Source organism: Malaya genurostris, chromosome 2 (genome assembly GCF_030247185.1).
Source record: "Malaya genurostris strain Urasoe2022 chromosome 2, Malgen_1.1, whole genome shotgun sequence".
Classification (NCBI taxonomy): domain Eukaryota; kingdom Metazoa; phylum Arthropoda; class Insecta; order Diptera; family Culicidae; genus Malaya; species Malaya genurostris.
In genome coordinates this window covers 272,798,587-272,823,642 of record NC_080571.1, presented here as the reverse complement: position 1 = coordinate 272,823,642, position 25,056 = coordinate 272,798,587, and the positions used below count along the sequence as shown (strand labels likewise).

At 36.1% G+C, this 25,056-nt stretch overlaps 1 protein-coding gene across 1 annotated transcript; it reads left to right on the top strand.

The window, feature by feature from the left end:
• Positions 1-5,245: 5,245 nt before the first annotated feature.
• LOC131430075 (uncharacterized) lies at positions 5,246-24,362 on the top strand. The gene is made up of 4 exons (XM_058594722.1): positions 5,246-5,787; positions 17,495-18,004; positions 18,066-18,735; positions 18,900-24,362. The coding sequence occupies exons 2-4, from the start codon at positions 17,861-17,863 to the stop codon at positions 19,148-19,150; spliced, it is 1,065 nt and encodes a 354-aa protein (XP_058450705.1). The 5' UTR covers positions 5,246-5,787; positions 17,495-17,860; the 3' UTR covers positions 19,151-24,362.
• Positions 24,363-25,056: the final 694 nt, after the last annotated feature.

Below are 25,056 nucleotides of genomic sequence, written 5' to 3'. Positions count from 1 at the left end.
TTGTCGATTTTTACGGAGTTTACTTGATGCAGTGCAACATTAAAAATTTTGTCGAAAAAGCAGTGCAATGTTTCGTTTTCTATTGTAATATGTAAGATGAATTCATTTTCAATGTCAGGAATGAAGTTCGCATTACATTGGTTGAAGTCGTAAGTAGACGGAGCAGAAAATATGAACTTCCCCCGATATTGAGGTTTGGCCCATACATATTCAAATTCTTTATATTTAGGAGTAATAATTTCTGCAGAAGTAAAGCAAGAGTTAAGGGCTATGAGGACTCTTAAGATTTTTTTCAGATAAAGAATTAAATTACATTAAATTATTTCCAAATAAAAAATGAAATAAAAGAATGTCGAAAGGTATAAAAAATGAGTTCATCTGTTATAAATTAATAATAATTTCTATTGCTTAGCATCATATTGGTCCAACTGATGAAGCTAAGCAAACGAAAGACAACCATTTTATAGTGGCCCATCACATTTGAAAACCAACCCTTTTGACTATGGCACCTATAGTTTCCAACACGACCAAATAGTACTTGCCATTTAACCTAACCTTAATCTCGGACAATGATTAACGCATCACACCACACCCGACAGACTACAACTGACCGTCCATCATCGCCGTCAGCCAAAGTGTGTTTGATTGTACGATGGTTTTGTTTTCCAGGTCGAAAACCTACCTTCAACGCCATGATCAATAAACTATCCTCCCTCGCGAAGAAGTATGTCCAACCGTTCTACCATTCTGAACTTGTGTCGCTCGAGACTCCTTCAACGGTTTCGTAATCGTGTGTCCTCACATGTGCCATCAGCGTTGGAAGAAAGGATTTATCACATTACATTCAATTATAACGACCCTCGTCTCCTTCCTTACACCACCACGTGCCAGCATGAGCAGCGAAACGCTTTGGACAACCGGCGGATACCAGAGTGATGAATTATGACTTTTAGCAGCCGATTGTACGATAGGGTGCTCAAGAAGTCAAACGATCTGATCTTGGCCAATGGCTTAATCAGTACCGTTGAAGTGTCGTATTTACCAACAGCACCACCATACACTCATTTGAATACATATTATGGTAATTAATTGAAAAAAAAATCCACAGCTCATGTCCCGCTATCGTGCCCGATTTCCTTTTCTAGGCAGGACGATCGAACACAGGTCAACCATAGTGAGAGATCATGTATCAACTGGCAATAATAATGATCACATCAGGTAAAATCGCCCATTGCGCACCGTGTTATCGATTGTCCATTAATCATGTGGCGCGTATTCCATTTCACAGCTTATAAATTTAATCCAGTTCCAGGGAGGGTGAGTTTCAGTTCGTTTATTTTATTTATTTTTGTTGTTGTGCGAACTGTTATACAGAAATCATAAATGGAAAGAAGGCACCGATGTTGTTTTTTTTCTGTGACACACCACATTGTACTTGCAATCCACGTTTGGTCAGAGCGATATGCTCGCTGGCTGCACGTAGTCTTCATATAAGACTTCAAACCCCGAAGGATATTTGTTCGTTTTCATCCTCTAGTCCCATACATATCTCGATACACTGGCAGGCACTTCCTCGGCGTAATAAAACGTTCGAATAGTCCATTCAGATGGTACTCATCATCGTCAATTAAGTCAAACAATGCACCTGTCGACACCAAAATGACGTAAATAATCAATTACCAATGTTAATGGTTCTTTCTTAGGCCATGTTCCATGTGCAGTACACCATGTAAGGTAATTGAACACATATTTATCTCATTAGTAACCCCACACTCTGTTGTCGATTACTCGCCGTTCAATCATCGGAAATACTTGTGTTATAATGAAATAAAAATTCGTGGCCTACATTGAACAGAGATAGCAGATCTCACTTGGACTGATGGTTTCACTATATTATATGAGCCGAGGAGTTGAGATGAATATGGGTACGGTTATTCTAATAAAATGTCAATAAATCATTAGCTACCAGGGAGGTGACTCGAGAATATGTACTTCGTTATCCATGGGAATGAACCATGGTAAAGTAAAAATCTAAAGAACAATTTTGTTTTGTAATTGTATTTGTAATCAAACTATAATCTTAGTTGAGACTTTCGAACCCCACACACTTGAATTTCTCTCCAGAATCTGGGCAAAACTTTGCCGTGATTAGAATCTCGAAAAACTTCGAAACAACTGAAACTATCGTTATTTTGAATCTGACAGATAATTAACATTCACCGAAATTTTCGATCCCGTAGGTAGCCTTGGGACCTTTTGTTTGCTCGCCGAATCGAACCCTCCAGAGATGGAATTGTGCCTTTGTTTATTTCGAAAAGATGCTTATATTTACGAGACGAGTAGCGAAGATATTTTGATGAAAAGTAATAACTAAATCGGTAACATTCGCAGTAGTGACCTAAATTAAAAGCGGCATTAAATACACTTGTTTATGCCAATCTCTGGGAACTTTCCATTATTTCCGCAATTTTAGATGGTCTACACTCAAAATAATAATCATATTATAGTTACGTGAAAAGTTATGTGAATATTTTCCACCCTACTTTCCACGTAGGTTTTAATGGACTGGCATTTAAAAACTGCTTAATGTATAATCCAGTAAAAGCTACGTGTTTCATAGGTAAAATGTAATGTACTGTTCATATCTCATTTACCTATCAGTTCCTATCAAATTTAGATACCAGATAATTACTATTTCATATACTGTTGAAGTCAAAAGGGAGATTTCAGATTTTTATATAAATCTAGGAAATGAAAAATGCCGTGAAAAAAAAAACATTTATTTCAGAAAATTAGCATAGAATTTCAACGGCTGAAAATAAAAATCAACTAATAACGTCGTGGGGTCTCGAATCGACAAGCCTCCAGAAATCGTTTTGTTGTCACTGCCATCCAACCGAAGCTGAAGTCGAGATCCGAGAACTTCCACAACACTACCGATGCAGGTTGAGTTCCCATTACATGGTTCCAGTGTCTCCAGCTTCATACCGATTCTGAACTCGTTTTTCGGTGAACCAACGGCCTGTTTGAAGCATTCGACAGGAGCGGGCACACTTCCGGACTCACGCAGGCACTCGGTTCAGTCTAACACATGGAAACTTTCATACTTGAATGGTTCGGTCAATCTAGTAAAAAATTGAAATTAAATAACATTTCTCGCAAATATTTACACTACTCACACTTTGAGGGCCACTGTTCGCCATTTTCAAAATCAAGTTTTTCACACTGTAAATACACGTAGATTGTTTGACGTTTGGTCAATTCACGTAAATCTTATGTGATGACTCTATTCATTTTAGGGGATGTTCGTGTAACATTCAATTTCGTCACGTAAAACATTCAATTTAACATTTGAAACCAGTTTACGTGATTTTTCAAGTGAATCGAACGTGAATTCTTGTTTGAGTGTATAACACACAAATCATTTCTCACCCTCTCGTTCAGCTTCTAAAACTGGAGGTGATAGCACTCGCCCGCTTGTGCGGAATTCTGGCAACCGTCAGAAGGCTGGCTGCATTCCGGCTGCTGTCAAAATTGTCTAGGCGAAATTGCGTCAATATCTCGCCGTACGTGTCTTGTTTATTTCCCTCCTCTTTCTTTTATCTTTTTTTTTATTCATTTGATATTCGTCAATCCCACATGTACGTACAAAAAACGAATCTTTAGACGAGGTAAATGAGATTGAAATATGGGTATGTTTGGTGGTGAGAAAGTAATGTTATTGGCAATAACATTTTCCATGATTACCTTATGATCAAAAGAAGAACCGGAATTTTCATTTTAAAATTCCCGCGCTTGTCCAACTGGTAAACTTTTATTCTCTCAACGTCGGCAACACTTTTATATACATTCTGTCAAATTTTGACCCATATCGTACGATTAGTTTTTGTTTGGCGTCTATACAAAGGAGTTGAAAAATTTTCGTGTGGCGATTTTTATAATGGATGAAAATTTAGAACAACGTGCGTGCATCAAATTTTGTGTTGCAAATGGATTTAAGTGTTCCGAAACGTTAAAAATGTTAGAAAAGGCCTTTTGTGAATCGTGTCTAGGAAAAACACAGGCATACGAGTGGTATAAACGCTTCAAAGGTGGTCGTACAAGCTTGGATCATGATGAGATCCCTGGCCGCCCAACAACATCTGTTACTGAAGAAAACATTGAATCGGCGAAGCAAATCGTGTTGCAAAATCGTTCTGTACCGATTAGAGAGATTGCTGTGTTGTTGGGCATCTCTTATGGATCAGCCGAACACATTTTAACTGATGTTTTGGGTTTGAAACGCGTCGCTTCTCGGCTGGTGCCAAAAAAGCTGAATTTTATTCAAAAACAGCGTCGTGTTGATGTGGACAAAGAGATGATTTCCAACGCAGATAGTGACCTCACATTCATCGAATGCATCATAACGCACAACAATCGACCGGATGGCGCTTCGAAGGCGAGCCGTTGTTCTAAATTTTCATCCATTATAAAAATCGCCACACGAAAATTTTTCAACTTTTTTGTATATACGCCAAACAAAAACTAATCGTACGATATGCGTCAAAATTTGACAGAATGTGTATAAAAGTGTTGCCAACGTTGAGAGAATAAAAGTTTACCGATTGGACAAGCGCGGGAATTTTAAAATGAAAATTCCGGTTCTTTTTTTATCATAAGGTATAGTGATTCCAACCAAATGTTAGTTGTTAAAAAAAATGGTTGAATGGTTGAATCCAACCAGAATTTTTATTGTCACCATATCAAAATCGTTAAAATTACCCAGAATTTGTTTATTTTCACAATTTTTTTTCTGTGTGTAAAACATTAATTTCAGCAGGTACACTAAATTTTGAAGAAAGAGGAGAAATAGTAAACTGATTGAAATATCTCAGATGCATGCATGCATAGGACCATTTTAAAACGATAGTAGTCTGTCTGGTGAAAAGACTTGTTTACAGGGTTAAAGCTGGGTATAGAAAAACGATATGAAAAAACTTGTTTACAAGTTAAGAAATCTTACTGGAGTAGCACAAGAAATAAATTCTGTTACATCTTTCCTCGACATACTTGGAACGAACTCAACAGTCAATTTGAATCGCTCTACAAACATATTCCGCTAGGTGGCAACCTTCGTTAAATACTTTCGTTATTTCTAACTAGACACCGTTGGTCACTCTATTCAATACATTTCGTTATTTTTCTATCTTTTACATCTTTCAAATAGGGTTGATTGGGTTTTTTGAAAGTTTGGCAAACGCACACTACAATTCCAATTACCGCCTCACTTCTAAGCCTATATTTGTTGTTTTCATCGAAGTTTTCCAAGTGAATGATTCATAGTCGACGGTCAACACTGACATACACATAGCCAACCGTAACTGCGATGAACAAGTGTCACATTCTTGCTTCTGTCACCCTTAATGCAACACCCAAATAATAGGAAATGAGAAGAGTTTCGTGAATTTATATTGAAAAAAGTAGTCGTTTTTCTAGTTAAATGATTTTTCCGCGAATATAATTGTTTTGACGTCAATACAAAAACGGTATCGGAATATTTTGAGACGGGAGAACAAGTGAACGTTGCAAAGTTTCGGGTTTATAGTGAAATATGTGATTCTCAGCAGGAGTGAGCTTGTCGAAAGTGAAACCATTTTTTTCATGTCAGAGTTTGTGAAGATTTTCAAAATTTAATGCATTGCAATTAGGTTCTGCTCGCTGCAAATAATCCCGTTTGGAAAAGTATATAGTTGTATCGAGCTAGAGCCAAGCATGTCCCGGCATCAGAATCGGCCTCGAAAACTACAGGTTGGTAGCGGTGAGCTGTTCAATGGCGTACATTTGTTCTGCGGAATCACAATCTCGCCCAACATTAGTTTATGTAAACAATGCGAGCCGAGCTAGGTTGATAGTAATGTTGACCCTCCCTCCAAATAATAATGCGAAAATTACGTCTCAGGAAACCGTTTCTGGCAAATTAACTGACAGCCAAATTGCGATGACTCCTGACAGAAAAGTTACGAAACATTGACTATGCTATACCGTGTCTATAGATAACCTTTTTTGGGTGGCCTCATATACTCGTGTTTCTGCTATTGCTATAAATCATGCGTACACCCAGTCTGCATTTTAGGCCTGTCGCCTTTTTAACGATGTGTCTGGGCAGCACATCTAGAATATATTTATACGACGCAAGGTTCTTTCTATCCCGCAGTGTGTAACGGGTAATTAATGATGACCTGAATAATTACTGGGTTTAATGTCAATTGTTTACTTTGCAGCAGGCACTATTAAGTACAAACCAGAGCTTTTAATCATCTCACCAAGAGTCGAGTTAAATGATGATAGTATATCAAACATTTGAAAGATTGTTTTTTTATGAATCATCAATTCGAGATTGTATAAGATGCTGAAAACGAATACAACACATTTCTTTTGAAAATATTTCAATTTTAATCCACCCTAATCAGTCGACCTGTGTAACATTCGAATGAACGACGATAAGGTGACTTCAACGTACGTTACGAAATTTCGATTTTTGTGTATGACGAATGGATGTTGTTATTGAGTTACAAATTATGTTTTCAAAACGAAACGTATTTTTATCCATCTTTTGGTACAATGATGCCTTTCTCATAAGCGTATTCAACGCACACTTTCTCCATCAACTAACAAATACTTTTAAAAACAGTTTTGAAAATGCTTAGTGTCATCTCTTATAACGGTCTTTTTAAGTCGGATTTGGATTAAATTTGATAGAACTCATTGGGACCATAGCCATTGTCATTTGAATCTTCTGGGTCTCGGTTTTTACAATGATTGCATAGTCCTTCTAAACAAAGGCAGGCGCATCTACATAACCGAAGACAAGCTGGTTTGGCCGCACAAAGACGCTAACATTCATTTTAGTTGATTTTCAAAGGAGGGCGTATCATACGAAAATAAAATCGCGTTTCTTTTTTCTTCGAATAATTGCTTCAAATTCCAGCAATTTTGCCTAGAAATTTTGATTCTACAAAAATTTCAATCTTAGGTTCAATCTAAAACAGATAATAATCGCTGAGGGCTAAATCTGTCGAATATACGGGGTGCGATAGTAATTCGAATTGCAATTCATGGAATTTAGCCGTAATGATCGATTTGTGACACGGTAGATTTGATCAGTTGTGAAAAAACGCGTCTCTTGTAAGCCATTATTTTTAATTTTCATATGCTTATGCAAAATCGTAAATACACTTTCTTTTGATATTTTTACTGTGCCATCTTGCATATGCTGCACTTCATTTTTTGTTTTTTCATAACGCTGGAATAAAATTTCGAACCGGATTGCAGAACAACAGCCTCACTTGGACGACCAGGGTGTTGCGCATCATCGCTGTTTCCATGATCAGTTTAAGTTCTACATTTATGTCAATGATGATTTATTATTATATGAAATTATAGGTTATCACGCCATTCCTTTGCTTGCACAGTATTGACATTATATTTTCTTCATTGTGCAATAACTAATTCACCAATAAACCGAATATCTTGAATTTTGACAGATGATATTTGAAAATTACCTCTATTGAACGCTAAAGTGACTTAGTGACAATTAGTGACGCTATCGGTCTGTCAGACCGGGAACTTATTGACCGAGGGAATATTGTGTGGTCAGTGTTCATTTGGAAAGTTTTATGTAACTCCGCAAAAAAATCGGGAATTCTTCAAATCGGTCAACAAACAAAATCGTTTCTAATGTAAAAATACACAAGGAATCCAATGGAATGATTAACAATGGCCGCACGAATCGCCTGCTCGTTTTAGCCCAAATGACCGGTTTTTTTGCGGTCTTTCTATAATATCCTAGCTCATCTTATAGAAATATAATTTTCAAGATTATTCAATTCAAAATCCTCCATTACATGAGAACTTAATACTAATGGCCTCAAGTCCTAAAGAAAACCTTTTTGAAGTTTGTTGATGCTTCCTTATTTTGTGCCAAAACTCTGATGGCTCCTTTTGAACAGTAAACTCATTACACAAATAAGATCATAGATAAATTAAATCAGATTTTTGTCTGATATAAAGGTACAGGGTACAATCAACATATACATTACCGATAACATTAAGGATCAAGAATAAACCAAGTTAACTTGTGTTGGTAATTTGTGTATTACGTACTTTTTATTTAGTACGTATGTCATAGATCTATGTATCATATATGAAGTGCAACCAGTTTATCAAAGTGGTTTGCACGATTGAGTTTCAAACAATCTTTTTTAGCAATAATCTATTCTCAAACGAACGTTAAGTCAGACTTTTTGGATGAAATATCAGTTTTCAAATTCCTTACATTTTATGAATGTAGATTCAATAGATTTGTATTAGATCGCGCTACACAAAATAAACAAAACTAAATATTGCCTGTTACAAAAGCAGTTTCCGGAAAAATAAATAGTTTTAAGACAACATTCTATATCCATTGCCTTTCGCGTGTTGCATGAAAGGTTCCTTTTTTACGGGTTTACTTATAGAAGTTACGTAAATCTTTATATCGCAATCATTGCTGCAAGAGGAAATCCATATAAGAATGTGTTTGTTGCTAATCAAATGTGTTAGTGGATGTAAACTGAAACTGAAATATTTTTTCTCGAGTAGTTTTAAAGAAAAGCGGAAGAGTTTTAGACTAAGATTTTCGCTTTTCTTGAATTGCAATTTTAAGCAGAATGATCCGATTGATTTATTTTTTCAATCATATGGAAGATTTATTGATTAAAATCAGGAAAAGAAGCACCGGAATTTGTTTTTACGCACACATTGTTGATATTACTCATACGTTTGCAAAAAGTCTTGCTCCTTAATGTCCCCCAGTTACAATAAGGGCAAAAGTTCATTCAAACATTTTTTTCGGGACAGGTGCATTAAGGTAGCACTTTTTAACCTAAAGTTATGAGCAAAATTAGGTAAAAACGGGTTATTTTGAAACTCTTATATTTAATGTTCAGACAAAAGCAAAAAACTCAATCCACATGTATTTTGTTAGGAAATACTTTCAAGCATGTGTATTAAAAATGGCGGAGAAGTGTTTTTTGGTTGGTGTTCTCACAAAAAAGAGTTCGCAATCAATAGCGGCCTTTACACGTAAAAGTGTCATTACTAAAAAGTAATGGCACTTTTAATGATCGTGTAAGGTCTACGAGTTCAGTAATGACACGAGTAATGATGGAATTCCGGATTTTCCATCATTACCAACAGTGTTTCTTCTTCTTATTTTTTTGTGGAAGTGCTGAATATCTTTAGAGCTATACGCGAAAAAATGACAAAGCGTAGATTTAAATTGTTAATATTTCATTAAACTTAACGTTTCAATGGCAAATCAAATTTATTTTCAGCTAAACGAAAATAAAAATATTGCTATTGCTATTGCTGGAGTAGTTACAAATACTCATCATTAATAATGAACATGTAATGCTAAAAAGTAATGATGTACAGTAATGCAGTAATGACGAGCGTTTGAGCAGAAGTGTCATTACTTAGTAATGACACTTTTAATGATCGTGTAAGGGCCACTAATAGTCATTACTTAGTAATGACACTTCTGCTCAAACGCTCGTCATTACTGCATTACTGTACATCATTACTTTTTAGCATTACACGTTCATTATTAATGATGAGTATTTGTAACTACTCCAGCAATAGCAATAGCAATATTTTTATTTTCGTTTGGCTGAAAATAAATTTGATTTGCCATTGAAACGTTAAGGTTAATGAAATATTAACAAATTAAATCTACACTTTGTCATTTTTTCGCGTATAGTTCTAAAGATATTCAGCACTTCCACGAAAAAAAATAAGAAGAAGAAATAATGTTGGTAATGATGGAAAATCCAGAATTCCATCATTACTTGTGTCATTACTGAACTCGTAGACCTTACACGATCATTAAAAGTGCCATTACTTTTTAGTAATGACACTTTTAATGATCGTGTAAGGGCCGCTAATAGGCGCATCTTTTTATGTAGAAAGTTATTAGGGTGGGTCATGTTTGAATTGAAATCTGGAATAGAATTTTCTTATGTATTAAAATTATAACACTTCGCAACAAAGTTGCAGAAAATTTTAGTTGAAGCAACTTTGCTGAGGAAGCTGCTTTTCTATTTCTTCATTTGATCGAGTTACATGGGTTCAAAATTCATCGGTTTTTGCTAATAAATTAAATAAAATTGTTATGCAAAACAAAACTATTTTAATCTGTAGTTTTATCATTTTTCGCAAAAATGATGTATGGAATTTTCAAAAGGCTTATTCGAAACCTTTATTAGTGGCATGTTGTTACGTTTTAGCGTTTGAGAGTTATTCACTTCTTTTTATTTTTTGTAAGGTAATTTTAACACTAAGTTAAATGAGTTACAAAAATAAAACCCTTTCGGATTTCTCTTCAAACTTTCCTTATTTTATGATATTTCAGAAACCGTAAAGGATTAGTTTTTACGTCACCTATTCATATTCATATTGATATTAGAAGGTTGACTAGTTTTTTGTTATGAAAAAATTTTTATAACTTTTCTCGTAGAAGTGCTCACAAAAAAGTGCAGATAAAAAACCTGTTTTAATCCACCTAATGGTGCTATAATGCTTTAGTCATATAACGCATGTTTACATTAATATTACTAAGGGATTGCTCAAGAAACTCTTCTTTGAATATTGATTAGAAACAAAACAGGTTTTTGGGTATACATTAGCACAACCTTCTCAATTTTTAACAGTTTTGACCCAAGGTAATAGAAATTCTTCGTTTTGTGCACCTTCGTTCTAAATGACGGTTTAAAATTTTTAACACTTTTCAACGATTTGTTCCGGAACCGGAAGTCAGATCCGAACAAAAATCAAAAATAGTCTATTTTTATACAAATCGACTCAGCTGTCTCTAAGAGAATGAAGAGTCTTCCGTTCTCGAGTTTTCGATCACTATTTCCGGTACTTCCGGAACCGGGAGTTTGGAACCGGTATAGCTGAAATCGGTTCGTTTGGCTAGCAAATTGCATAACCTATAAATTGAAACAGTTTTGAACTAAGTTCAGGATTATTGCGTTTTTTGCATTATCGCTCTATACGACAGCTTGCAATTTTATACACACTACCCTATGTTTCCGGAAACGGAAGCCGGATCTGGATAAAATTTTATGGGATCCATTTTACCCTGTAACTTCCGAACCGGAAGTCGAATCCAGGTGAAATTTAATAGCATCCTATTGGACCACATGGCCTCTAATTTGAATCTAAATAGAAGAAAATCGAGTGCTGCACATTTTTGTTACATACAAACATTCAGACACACACCTACACATTTGCTCAGTTCGTCGAACTGAGCCGAATGGTATATGATATTCGGGTCTCGGTTAGAGAATCGGTTTTCACAGTGATTGCACAACCTTTTTATATGAGAAAGGTAAAACCTGATTTTTCGAAGGCCACCTTACTTTTACTCCGAAAAATTGATGTAACTCTATCAAATGAAAAGCTAGGAATAAGGCTTCCCTAGCATAGTTGCTCAAAATAAAATTTCTTGCAATTTCACAGTGAAGTGCGATAATTTTAAAATTCAATTAAGAAAGTTAGATTTCAATCTAAACATGGACCACCCAAATAACCTTTTGCGTCCGTAGATTGCAAGAAACTTTGTATGAATACACCAACTACACAGCAATAATATTTCAAAACGAAAATATCTCTTTTGTCTCTGTAATTTCTCGTTTCGGACCACTGTGCATTGTGCATTTTTCATGGAAAAACGTTATCAATTTTTTTTTCAATTGGCTGCAATTGAAAAATGACAAATCCTATTAAAAAATGTTGTACGACTAATTTTTCCAAAATTAGTCAAATAGTCGAATCAATTATTGAACAAAATTGCTGCATCAATTGAACAAAATATGTCATACATATAGAATATGTCGTTTTTTGACTACAGCCAATTGCAGGGTTGTTACGGGCGCGCGGATTTCGCGATTTTCGCGGATTTCGCGCGGTTTCTGCTCAGATTTTGATACGATGACGCGGATTTCGCGCGAATTTCAAGAAACATTGTTTCACATTTGTGAATCATTTGTTGAAAAAAAAGCAGTTTTATGAAATACCAAAAAATTAAAGGCGGGCGAACGTTTCACCAATTGGTAGAATTGGCCGTGAAAACCTTGATCAAATTTACGAGGAGAAAAAAAGTTCAGTGGACAAAACTTCGTTTTTATACTCTCCGATCTCGAGTTGGGCAAGAAAAGATTCGAAGAAGAAAAGGTTAAAATGTTCATCTAATGCTGGACCCGACAGGATTCCAACCGTGGTGATAAATTGTTCTAATAGTTTGGTAGTTCCACACGGAAAGACCGAAATCAGCATTTTGGCGAAAAAATTAGTTGATTTTCTGATTTTGGTTAATTATTTTTTGAGACAACAAAAAAAAATCTTACTTTTGCTAATTTAGATTTTTTAATTCTATTTCCCTTAATAATATTAAAATATTTGTTGAAATGGCTATTTTTTTTAGTTGAATTCACCAATTAAACGTGCTGTCATTTCTTAGCTAAGGCACGCTTCATATCCATTCAACTAATTTTTTAGTTGAATTAGAGAAATAAAACGTTGTTTTCAACCAACATAAATGGTTGAATTGGTTTCTGCCATTTGCAGCTATATGGCGCTCTGTCACCGAAAAAACGTTAACACCGTAATGACTACTAGCCACTAGATGGCACACGACTACCGAAAAAAATGTCTGTCACAATTATATTTTCTATATTGGCAGGTATAAATACGATGTTGTATTGGAGAAAAAGACATAAGCGAAACATAAACTTCTTTTTGAAAATTTTTCTTCTCAATCGCTGTTTTCTTCATTCGACTTCATTGAACTATCTCACTGTAAACTGAGCACTCGGAAAACAAAAACCGAATACAAGTAGTACACCGGACAGCGTAGCCCAGAGGGTTGGATAGTACAAAAACATCATTTGACATATACAATTAGAGTGCAATATTCGAAACTCACTTCACTGTTCCCCGTAAAAACATTATTACGCACAATCGTTTTAAATGCGCACAAATTCTGAATAAATACACTTTCCACTAACAGTTTACGTCATGTTTACATATCAGTTTAGAAATTTATATATGGATATGTCGTAACACATGCCAAAAACATCTAAACAATTTGCAAGCAGTTTCAACAAGACTGTCCCTTTTAGCTTTTTAATTGATTGTTTTGCTTTGACACTTCTCATGAATTTTTAGCTAATAAACTTGTTATTAAAACCAATTTCATTTTTGTGTTCTTTGTCCTGTCCTTCAGTAATGATGGTGATAGATAAATAGAAACAAATTTTCTGATTTTAATAACAAAATTTGTTGTCAATGAGAATTTCGTACTGGATTGAAATATTGCTGGTTTGTGTCCAGAATATTCGCCAACTAAACACATTCTCTAAAAATAAGAGTTTTTTCAGCAAAGTAAATTCTCAATTTTAACTAATTTTATAATTATTTTGGAAATTTTGTTGTTAAAATCAACTAATTCAAAAACAGTAATACGAATTAGGCGCAGAGCTAATTTCGGTCGTTCCGTGCACTATCCAACATTTTCAATTGCTCTTTGCGTTCTGGAATTTTTCGTGAAATATGGAAGAAATCCTATGTGTTTCCAGTTTACAAAAGTATCCAACTACCGTGCTGCTTTGTGCGCTGTATCGAAATTGTTTGGAATTATAGTTCTGGATTTTATAACACTTAGTTGCTCTGACTACATATCTGAGACTCAGCATGGACTCATGCCAAAGCATTCAACTTCCATAAATTTATTATCCTACACTTCCTTCATCATACGTTCTTTACAAGCACTGCTACAAGTAGATTCTATATATATACTGAGATCTCTTTTTACGCGGGGGATGCGTACCGCGTAACTTCGGAGATCCGCGTAAAAAAACCTCAGAATGGAAGAATTTTTTGTTTGATGCCAAATGTCTTAGGAATGCATGAAACGTCCAGATCTGTTGTAATCTCAAAAAAATTTTTTTTTGTTAAAACCGATTTAGGAACTTAGAAAAAATTTGAAATTTCCGATATCGAACATTTTTTTTAAGCCAATTGTCTTAGAAATGCATTAAAAGTCGAGATCTGGTGTAATCTGAAAAAAATTTTTTCATTGAAAAGTGTCAGAGTGTTGACTTAAAAAATCGAGATAACACCAGATCTCGAAGTTTCATGCATTTCTAAGACAAAGCAAGATATTAAAAGACCAGGTTTTAGCGGACTAAAACTTATATTAGACTTGTCTAGTGGAGAGTTGATTATCGAATAATTTTTTTTCGTAAAATGTTTGATGTCTCAAACAATGGTTGCTATGCAAACCTGCAACAGGACCGCTTGCTGGTGTAACACCCCCTCTGAATCGGTAAGCCCCAGGAGCGCCCTCAGGATCCGGAAACGTCCGATGTCCAATGCTTTGGTGAATACATTTGCTAGTTGATTTTCTGTTCCTATGGCTTCTAACTTAATTTTTCCATTTGCCACATGATCCCGTAAAAAGTGATGCTTCACGTCTATGTGCTTTACACGCTTGTTCTCGGAAGTCTTAGCCATTGCAATGCTGCCACGATTATCTTCGTAAAGCTTGAAAGCACTGTTTGGTTCGATCTGTTTCAAATCTTTTAATACACCATTCAACCACAGTCCTTCCGTAACTGCCGCGCTTAATGCCGCATACTCAGCCTCGCACGATGACAATGCAACGGTTAGTTGCTTTCGACTAGCCCAGGATACCGTACTACCAAATACTTTGTATATGAATCCACTGACAGACTTTCGATCTACAGCATCTGATGCCCAGTCAGCATCTGCATAACCAACTAACGGTTCTGCTCTTTCGGTTCGCTTGTACAGCAGCTTCATTTTCCTGGTTCCTTTGAAGTACCGAACCACTCGCTTCAATACTTGCCAGTGAACAAGCTGTTTAATAGAAATTGTTCTAATTTACTGCAATTTTGAAAGGTCTAATGCGGCTCGCTGCCGCTCGTTCGTACTTAACTGAGGTATAGCTCCTAGCTTTGGGTAATCCAGGCAAACGCCCGCAACTAGACAGAGGTGATTCCTACTTCAATCGCGAATCGATTGCTCCGAGCTATTGCAATTGTTACAATAAGATATTTGACGTCATAATCTTCTATCCTATTTTTTCTTCGGATTTCCTATGCTAGAACTTTTTTTTTTTTTTTTTTAAATAACTATTAATTGGAATATGAGTTAAAATTAAATTATTAAGATTTAAATTGGGTGTTCAGCCACAAGTGGTGACTTTTCAGCCCTATTATATATATATGATTTGGTTATTACCATGAGGACATTATTTGCTTCCGCAATTCTGAGATTTTTGTGTAGGGAAAATTCTAAACCTACTTGTATTGTGTACTATGCTAGAACTAATTTTAGATATAACGAGTCCATTATTAGCATGTATCGCATATTTAACAAATGTTTTTTTTTCGTTTCACATGTTATTGTCTTTTTCAATTTTTTTTTTCTATAGAAGCACTAGATTAAGGAAATGTATAATTTGGATAATTGTAATCTGTTGGTGCTAAAGATGAAGGGGTTTTATGCCTAATGGAGAGCAAGTTTGACGGAAACTAACTACAGTGGGCTTTTCCCTGCTCCAAATAGAAAAATTAACGATGAAGAGGAAAAGATTGACATTCAGAGTAAAATCCGACGACAATAAAGGGTGCTGTATCAGAAAACAAAAACTTAATAGGAGGTGATAAATAATTGAGACTGAAATTATAAAGATTAAATCAGATCATCCTGATGAAGTCTACCATAAAATTCTTCTTACCGAGAAGGAAAAGTTTGCCGAGTAAGAAGATTTTGAAACAAAAAAGATGTCCTCATTGAAATCCGGTTAACTTCTTAAAAAAAACTTATGCAGTTTTAGATTATATTCAAGTGGATTTTTAAGTTCTGCGGAACATAACAACTGTATTTTTATGGTGTAAACGCTTCGCTCGAATATTGCGCGTTTTAGTGTACAACTTCGCGCGTTTTAGTAGTCGACTTCGCGCGGATCTCGCTCGTTTTGATTTCGAATTTTTTTGTAACAACCCTGCAATTGATAAAATTTTATTTTATGAAAAATACACTAGGTTTGAGCACAGCTCTGATTTTTTTAAATATATTCTCCGCCATTTGGTTTAATACACATACTTAAAAGTATTTTCGAAAAAAATCAAGTTAATGAATCTATTTTCTTTTGCCTCAACTTTAAATATAGCAGTATTAAAATAACCTCTTTTTGAACTAGGTTCACTCATAACTTCTGTTCAAAAAGTGCTTCCTGAAGCATTTATCACGAATTTTTTTTTTTAAATAAACCCAAAAAATGCTCAGACTCCAAATACGAGAAGAAAAAAATAAAGAAAGCTAGAAATAAAGACTAATTTCTTGAAAACCCGTACGATGGGCCCTTGCGAATGTTACAAAATATAATTCTCATTGCTCGGCTCTACAACCTTTATTTACACAATAATCGACATAATCTCGTAGATAGAAGCCCAATCTACAAAATTATGCACAATGTGCTTGAATTCCTTGTTTAAAACTTGAGTAATGAACATAATTTATGGTAACTTGCAGAAGGGCTTATCGCGTGATATGCCCTAATCAGATGTTAGTACCGAAATTAGCTTTTATAAGCATCCAAAAAGTTTCACCAATATTAAAGGACCATTTATATTAAGATCTAATGAATTGGAGAAAATGGAATGAAATAATCATGAAAACGTTTCTCTTTACTCCATTTGATTCTCCAGACTTTTCTTTATCAGATAAGCCTGATTTTGTGAACTTACTACAAGTTTCCCTTAGAATTTACTTTAGGATCTCATGAAATAGGGGAATTTTAACAGAATAATCTCTAAAACACATCGTGTGGCAAGTGTAACTCATTCCATTCGATTCGACATACTTTTTCCATAATATCAACACTTAACCTCTTTTCATGTTACAGAGCTGTTATTATAAAAGACCGTGAAATTACTTTGCATTTGGGGTAAAACGAACAGAATCGAGATTCGTGTGGCCTCGATTGTAAACTAACAACAATAGGATATTTTGGGAAACTTTCTATGGAGAAATGCTTTTGTTTGTTAGACTACATTATTTCTCGAATTACCGACTTATTTGTGGATTTACACAATTGTCTCCGAGTGCAGTGCTACGATTACACTGGACCTCGTAGAATCCATCGATGTTTGATGCACCGATTCATTAATTAAGGCGTTATTGAATTCAAAACTACACTTCCTTCAAATGGAAATATTTCTTTCTGTACCATTTACTAATTATACGCTCGACATCTGCCCTAATTTGTACATCACCCCATATATGGAAAGCGAACATTCGACAAAATGAATCATAGCGACTTGTGTAAATAACTACAAACAATTGCGATAACTTATAACGCCTTTCATTATCTCACTCTCACCAGGTATTAGTGACTTTCGATCGCGCTCTGTACGGTAACGATGAGGAGGTTCTCTAGTGGAATGGAATAGCTGACGCACAATCACGGGCGGCAACCGACATTCCTCACCTCAACAAACAATCGAAAGAGACGGATGACGGTTATTCGTCACCGTTCGTAGATACTCCTCCACTCTTTTACCACGGAACAAGTCGATTTTCAGCAAGGATTTGACCACCTTCATTAGTAATACAGTGCATCACAGCTGGACAGACAGCTTGTAATTCATATTAGATTTAACGGCTAACTACATCTAGCTATTCTAGGATTAGGAATTAGGTTATAGGTATTCAGATCAGTTGGCTTTGGCAACACGAGCGAATAAAAGCCATGAGAACAAAGCACTTTTTGCTGGTGCTGTTTGCCGTAATCGGTACTAGTTTACTGTTGATACTGCTTGGACCTGCTGGCCAGCAGAATGACTCGATCAAAAGCATCGTATCACAGACCCATGAGCAATTGCGGAATTTAAAGGTTAGTCTGTTGTCATACACTGGTTTTCTGCAATCATCTTACGATCTAACATTTTCCACAGAACAATCTCCGAGAAGCTAGTGAACAACATCCAGAAATGGATCCCAAGTATCTCGCCCTGTTGGGCTTCAGCCATTCGCTGTACAATGGCACCCGTAGCAACTTCTCTGTGGTGACGTACGTCCTCGCCGGTGAGGTGGCATCGACGATTCTCTATGCACAAAACATCGCTGCGAAGCTACCGAGCGAACAGCTACTTATTTACGATCTCGGTTTATCTGAGACGGATCTGCATGCGCTACAAGCATTCTGCAACAGCACCCGCTGTACTGTGATAACCTACGATGTAAGCTCGCTACCGTCATACATAACGGACGAGAACATGCACGCCTTCCGGCCAATCATCATTCACGATGCGCTGTCACGAGCCCGAACGATTCTGTTCACCGAGAACAGTGTTCGTTTGCGAGCTGCTGGCAAAGAGCTTGCCGAAATACGAGTAAAGACTGAGAATGGCAGTGGAGTGATGGGTTGGACAACCCAGCAGGCGGTTACCAGTCGGACGCATCCGAAAATGTTCGACTACTTTGATACGGATGCAGACAATTTTTTGTTTCTGCCGATGGTTTCGTTGGATTTCGTGCTTTTTGTCAGTACTCCACTTGTGAACGATCAAGTAATGCTACCGTGGGTGAGGTGTATGCTGACACCGGAGTGTTTGCATCCCATAGGTAAGTGTCACACCTTTCCTTTTTCGTAGTACCAAGCGTCGGTTATCTTTCTATTTATGGTACAAACCCACGATCACTGTTGTATTATTGAACAAATATTTTATGGTAAACTTGAGTGCCCGTCCCTGGTCCGAATATTAACAGATGTTGTTTTTTCCCCACAGGTGCCCAGTCAGGGGGATGCAAGTACAACAAAAAACCTCAGTATCGCTATTCCGGCTGTCACGCTTATGATACATCTGCCTTCAATATCATTTTGGGCTTGACGTTCGGCTTTGACGAAAGCAAATACTCAACACACGAAGATTCGGCTACACTTTATTCGGTGGAAACATTGGAGCAGGCGACCAGAATATTAGAGAATCGACGGAAGAATATAACCGACACATCGGAACATCCGTTCACGGAGGAATAAACAGGTGGATCCCTAAGCTCTATTCTTCCTCGCACATCTTAAAATCTCACCTGCTCTAGAAACACATCCGAAGGATCGAACAAATATAGACAGAAAAGGGGACACTCGAGCCGTTTGTCTACTATTTTAAATGTTATTAGAAATAATAATCTGGCTTAGCCTATGTGACGAGTCAAGTGTATTGACCGGGTAATACAATCCGAGGATTCAGCGCGCAAACACGATGATAACGGTAATACTGTGCTGGTATCAACCATATGCGAGATAGAGAACAAACCAAAGTTGGATTAATTGCGCTGGTATGCAATTTTAGCACATCCAAACACACTCCGCTTTGTTTGCTTTTTTAATAACTGATAATACGAGCACAAGTAGCAGCATTCGATAAAGGTATTGTTCTGTACCTCAGTTTAATTAACGGAAAATCAAGTTTGGAAAATTGCCCTACGGGATTTATAAATCAATATGTTTTATGATATAGCTTACGATCATGTTCCGAATCGCACATTTGCTTTCCATGGTTTAATCCCATTTCATATGCTGCTTTTTCGTAACGGTGCAAAGAAATTTCCGGTAAAGAGATCCTCTGAATTTAATATGTAAACACATAAAAACTGCAAAAAATGCGATTTTCAGGTCATTATCATTTCACAATCAGTGAAACTCTATTTGTGAGAAGATTTTATCTAATTCATACATATTTTCATTTGAAAAAAGCTTATGATTGACGAATTCTGTGCCAGCTCGAACAGATGTTAGCAGCTGCTTCTCAGATTTCAATCGAACTTTTGGGACATGCAGACTTTGACACAAGTTGATCTAGACTGTCTTTTGAAAATGGTTAAACTTTTTTCACCCATCTTTCTTAAATAAGTTTAAAAAGGCTAAATGCATTTCATTTCCCATATAATTTGTCAATTTGTTTTTCATCAGATGGCGCTTGAAATCTATTTAGGTATATTTCGAACCTCTTCAAAACGCCATATTTGTTTTCCTTCGACCAGAGACACACTCTTATTCTGTGGTAAACATGTCGAATTTTGAGCATTTGTGGCACGGTATGATTTTCTGGTTTAATCAAAAGAAAAAGTCATGGAATTCTTGTGGAGACTAATAGCTATCTTTCTCCACCCGTCAAAACTTGTGAACAATGGTTTCAAAATAGGCTCGAAGGCGCGACAAAGTCATTCTTCAGCATGACCACGCTCCTCCACATTGAACCAAATAGGTCCGCTTGATTGGGAACTTTTATTGCACCTGCTATATTCACCCGATACGGTACCATCTAATTATCACCTCTTTTCTTCGATGGGACACGCACTGGCTGAGCAATACAATCAAACTTTTAAGGATGTACGGAAATGGCTGGATGAAAAATGAAGATTTCTTTTGACATGGTATCCATTAATTGCCAAAGTGCTGGGCAAAATGTATAAAAAGCACTCGTATATAAAACCGTTTTTGATAAAAAAAAAAAAGCGACATTTTTAACTTGGACACCTCATACAAACAGAGCTGTTGTTGCTTTCGTCTCCGTTGCTGCTTCCGTTAATGCTATTGAACGTAAGGGTGAAGCCAGAATGGGAGCGACAAGCGACGCGAAGCGATGCGCGATGCGTGACACGAAAATTTTCTAATGCGACGTGGTAGCCATAGTAAAGGCAACTAGAAGTGATGCTCAAAAGCGCCAGAGGTAAACCAAAATTGACATTTTCATTCATTGTTAAAGTTTCAAAAGAATGGATTCGGACGAAGAGTTTTTATGTCCGAGGGCGTACGCAACTATTTCTTCGGAAATCATCAAGAGTTCGGAATTCATTCCATTAATCGAAACAGAAGAAAGTTTGGTGAATATCGCCATCTGTATAAAGAATTGTTCAAAGAATCTCAATTTCACGACTATACTAACCAGTAGTTCCTAATATTTCCGTAACTTCTGTCGTCATGACTGCGTAGGAATGGCAACAATAGCTCCTTTATGCATTCTTCACGGAATATATCCTTGTTTACCGTTTCGGTAGTGGTGAAGCTTTGGCTTGCTCGGCCACATCTGCATATTGCCTACCAAACCAAATATTTTTTGAGAAACTTGGCCTGTTTCTTTGTCCTGAAATGCTCCTCTACGCAGTTCCATTGCGAGGCAACATAAAGATATTCCGGGACGCTGTAACCAAGCAGTTCAACATAAACCGCTAGGCAGACATCAAGTTTCTGCTACTTGCAGAACACTTTTTTTATTTGCACCGAAGTGCAACGTCTTTACTGTCGTGCCGAATGTAAACGAATTTCGACTTAAACTGGTCGATTCAGGTGATGGTCATTTAGGAATTAACCTTTGCTATGCTATTGGCGACACTCTCAAGTGAATGGCAAAAAAGGAGATCTTGATTACGATTAACAAAATACCATGTCATCCCCACAAGAGCTGCAAGAGTTGAAGCAGATAAATATTCAACTACAGAAATATAACGAAATTAAATCTCTGCTGTAAATGCGTTAAACAGGTTATCATCAAAATATCAGAAGAACTCGAATAACTATAAAATAACGCTTCGTTGGATTCTGAGAAGATTGTAACTTTCTCTGGTTTAGTTTTTGATAAATAAAAACACTGAAAAAAATATTCACTGAAAAGTTTTTATTAGACAACTTTTTTTTCTTTAGAAGTGACCATCTCGCAAGGTCGACGGTTGGGAATTTTACCTATCTTGAGAACAAAATTCCCAAGACACAAAAAATGGTGTTCAATTTAAATTTCTTCCAATATTTTCATTCATAAATTTGACTAATTCTGCACAAGTCACCTTTTTGAAAAGACGTATTCGAGGTTAAAAAAATAACACCTCTTAAATGAATTTTCGAATAAGAGAAAAGCTGGTGAGATGATATTCTAATAATTTTGAAACTGATTTCGAATTAGATTTCGCAAAAGTTATAACCTTAAACATTTCGAAAAGTACTGCGTATGTAAATTATCCTAATTATTTTATCTGTTAGTTCTTCCTCGAGTATTTTGCAATACATTATATCTCACTATTTTTTATTTTGATTTTTCATTTCACTTTAGTTGGAGTCTTTTTAGTCTTGAAGGAATGGAAGTGTGTTTAGCACTCATGAAAAAACTGTTAACCGGAAACTTTTGCGCATCAAAATTTCACAATGTGTTTGTATACTCGCTGATAATTGTATGGATGCGCGCGTGTGTGTTGTGTGTGTACAAATATGCATGTGATAATTTACATCACAGCCTCAGCGATTATGGAACTGTTTGATAAAAAAAATATACTGAAAAGGTGGCCAACATAAGTAACATTTTGGGACGACGGGATCAAATAGAATTTTGGATAGTAGGTACTAAATGTGGGTGGTAGGAAAGGCACATTTTGAGGCGTCCAACGTCAAATACACGACTGCGCTGTGACGTTTCAAATGCTGCAATTTCCGTCGGTCGAACGAGCTGTGAAAAATATAGTCTAGCTTATAAGTAATATTACCTGGAATATTGTGTTGATGAATTTCTTTTGTAGTACTTTATTCCATTTCAATTCTGGTAGTTTTTTTTAATGAAAACTTTATAGCACTTCAAATAAAGTCACAATAATTATCGAAAAAATGGCACACACAGAAAAAGAAAACACTCTGATAACAGGACATAGGTAAACGCTAGATCGTATTCAATAAAGAAAGTAAAGGAAGCAAATTAAAACTCTAGAAAGCTACACAATTAACGTTGGAGCTAGTCAGCCCCGAACTTGTTTAGCTAACCGATTGTCAATAATACAGAAGTATTTGTATTGTAATTAACGTACTATAAGCTGTAGAAAATCCATTTATTAGCGACCACTAGCGATAATTAGAAAACGACATAGATATTTAATACGTGCCCGTTAACTAAGCTGATGACAACTATGTAAGGCATCAGAACCAGTAAGATCTACTATGAAGTAAACCTTAGGCTCGCAATGAAACTAAAACCATACTGAAAATTACTGCTACTAGAATTAGAAACGATCAAACTAGTGACGAGAATAAACGTCAATTCATTTCATTGGTACAATACTTTACCACTGCGTGGCAGATTCTGGAGCAACTGCTGAAATGATGCATCGAACCGAATACAATTCTTCACTTCATTAGATAACTATCGAATTTTGGTCCTGTGCCACTGTCTTCTATCATAAATCTGCACAAAACAGCTTATTTATAGCTATACAAATAGCACTTTCCTGCAAACCGAGAACACCGCTGAACGACAATCGAGCTTACATAAAAAAACTAGTCGAATAACAGGACGTTTTACGTTGAACTTTATTGTTCGGTCACTAAACACAAAAGTATTCGTTCGAATGAACAACATTTTGCGGGACAATTTCGGGAGGTGCCCTGAATCGTGTCGAACGCTCAGACAAATTAACTGTAACCCATATAACATATCCTGTCAACAGTTTAGCCATCCAAAGTTACGCCACAAGTATTACGCTAATACGAACACGAACTGTTTAAGATTAACGATGAAGAAAAAAAACGTCGGAAAACACAAACAACCCAAGTAACATATATAACAATAGAATAGTAGAACGAGACTTAAAATCACACAAGAAACGCTAAGTCCAATAACCAGATGCCAATTCGAGCTGTAGGTTTCATTTAATACGGTTTGAATTTTGCCTTATTTTCCAAATTATTCTACGCCAGCTTTGCCAAAAGTTTTTCTAAAATCCAAAATTTGATAAAATTGTTGCTTATTCAATACTAAACGGCTGCCATCGCTAAGCTTACGCAGCGCGGTTGAAAATGGGACGCAATGAAGCGGATCAAAATGACGTCAGTCATTTGGACAAATCTACAGAAAAAATAAACATGTTTCGATTTTATCGTAGAAGTAAAGAAAATAGTATTCATCAGATTTTATTCCATACACCATTAGGCATTGGCTTCATTGCAGTTCCGTTAACAATTGCTAGTTGTTTTCGTTCGCCAGTATCCAACGGACATTGGAAACGTATTTGGAGTATCAAGACAAAAAGTCGACATTTTTGAGCAACATTCGAATCTGAACAAAACCATAATGATTATCGTTACTAAAATAATCTATCAGGAACTCAGCTATAGTTATTGTTAAATAATAATGAAATAAGTATAGAAAATACTTACAGAAATCAGTAACAGTAATAATAAATATTGCGAAGTTTAATTTATGCTGTTTTAAGCATATGGAAATTTAAAATAAATCGTTTGGTAAAATAAAGAAATAAAAGAAAAACTAGTTTCGTTGTGTTATTATTTCTCCCAACCCATTCTTTTCTTCTATACCAAGTTCAGTACCCGAAGGTTTCAGTGATGATGATTCTACCCTTGTTTCATTATGTTAAGCATTGGCACAGCTGAATGTTTTTTTTTTTTTGAAAATATGGAAAGCTTAGATAATATCAGACATCATATTAACAAGATATTCAGCTCTCACATTTCCTGAATCATTGGCAACATCCTTTTTGAGAGCATGTCGCCCTCAGATGAGTCCGCATCGAATCTCATACATAGAAGTAGGGGAGATAAATGTCAAATTCGTGCGCGCCAAAATAGCAGGGCTGCGCACCCATACAATTGACATGATATGTTGAATGTGATGCCGTGCGATGGCGTTGCTGAACTGAAGATTGATTTCGCATAATAGTTTATATTTTCATAACAACTACCGGGATATCACTTCTCTTAGCACTGATTCGTCATGTGATGTGATGTGAAGCCACCATCAGTTCAAGGACTTGCCAGTGGGTGCCTGTAGACTTATTGCCCTGACGGCATACCGACAATTATTTTGAAAAAATGCTTGACTGGTGTAATTGCTCGCCTTTGTCGACAATTTCGGATGTCACTTTCCAAAGAAGTGCAATCAGACGCAGTTT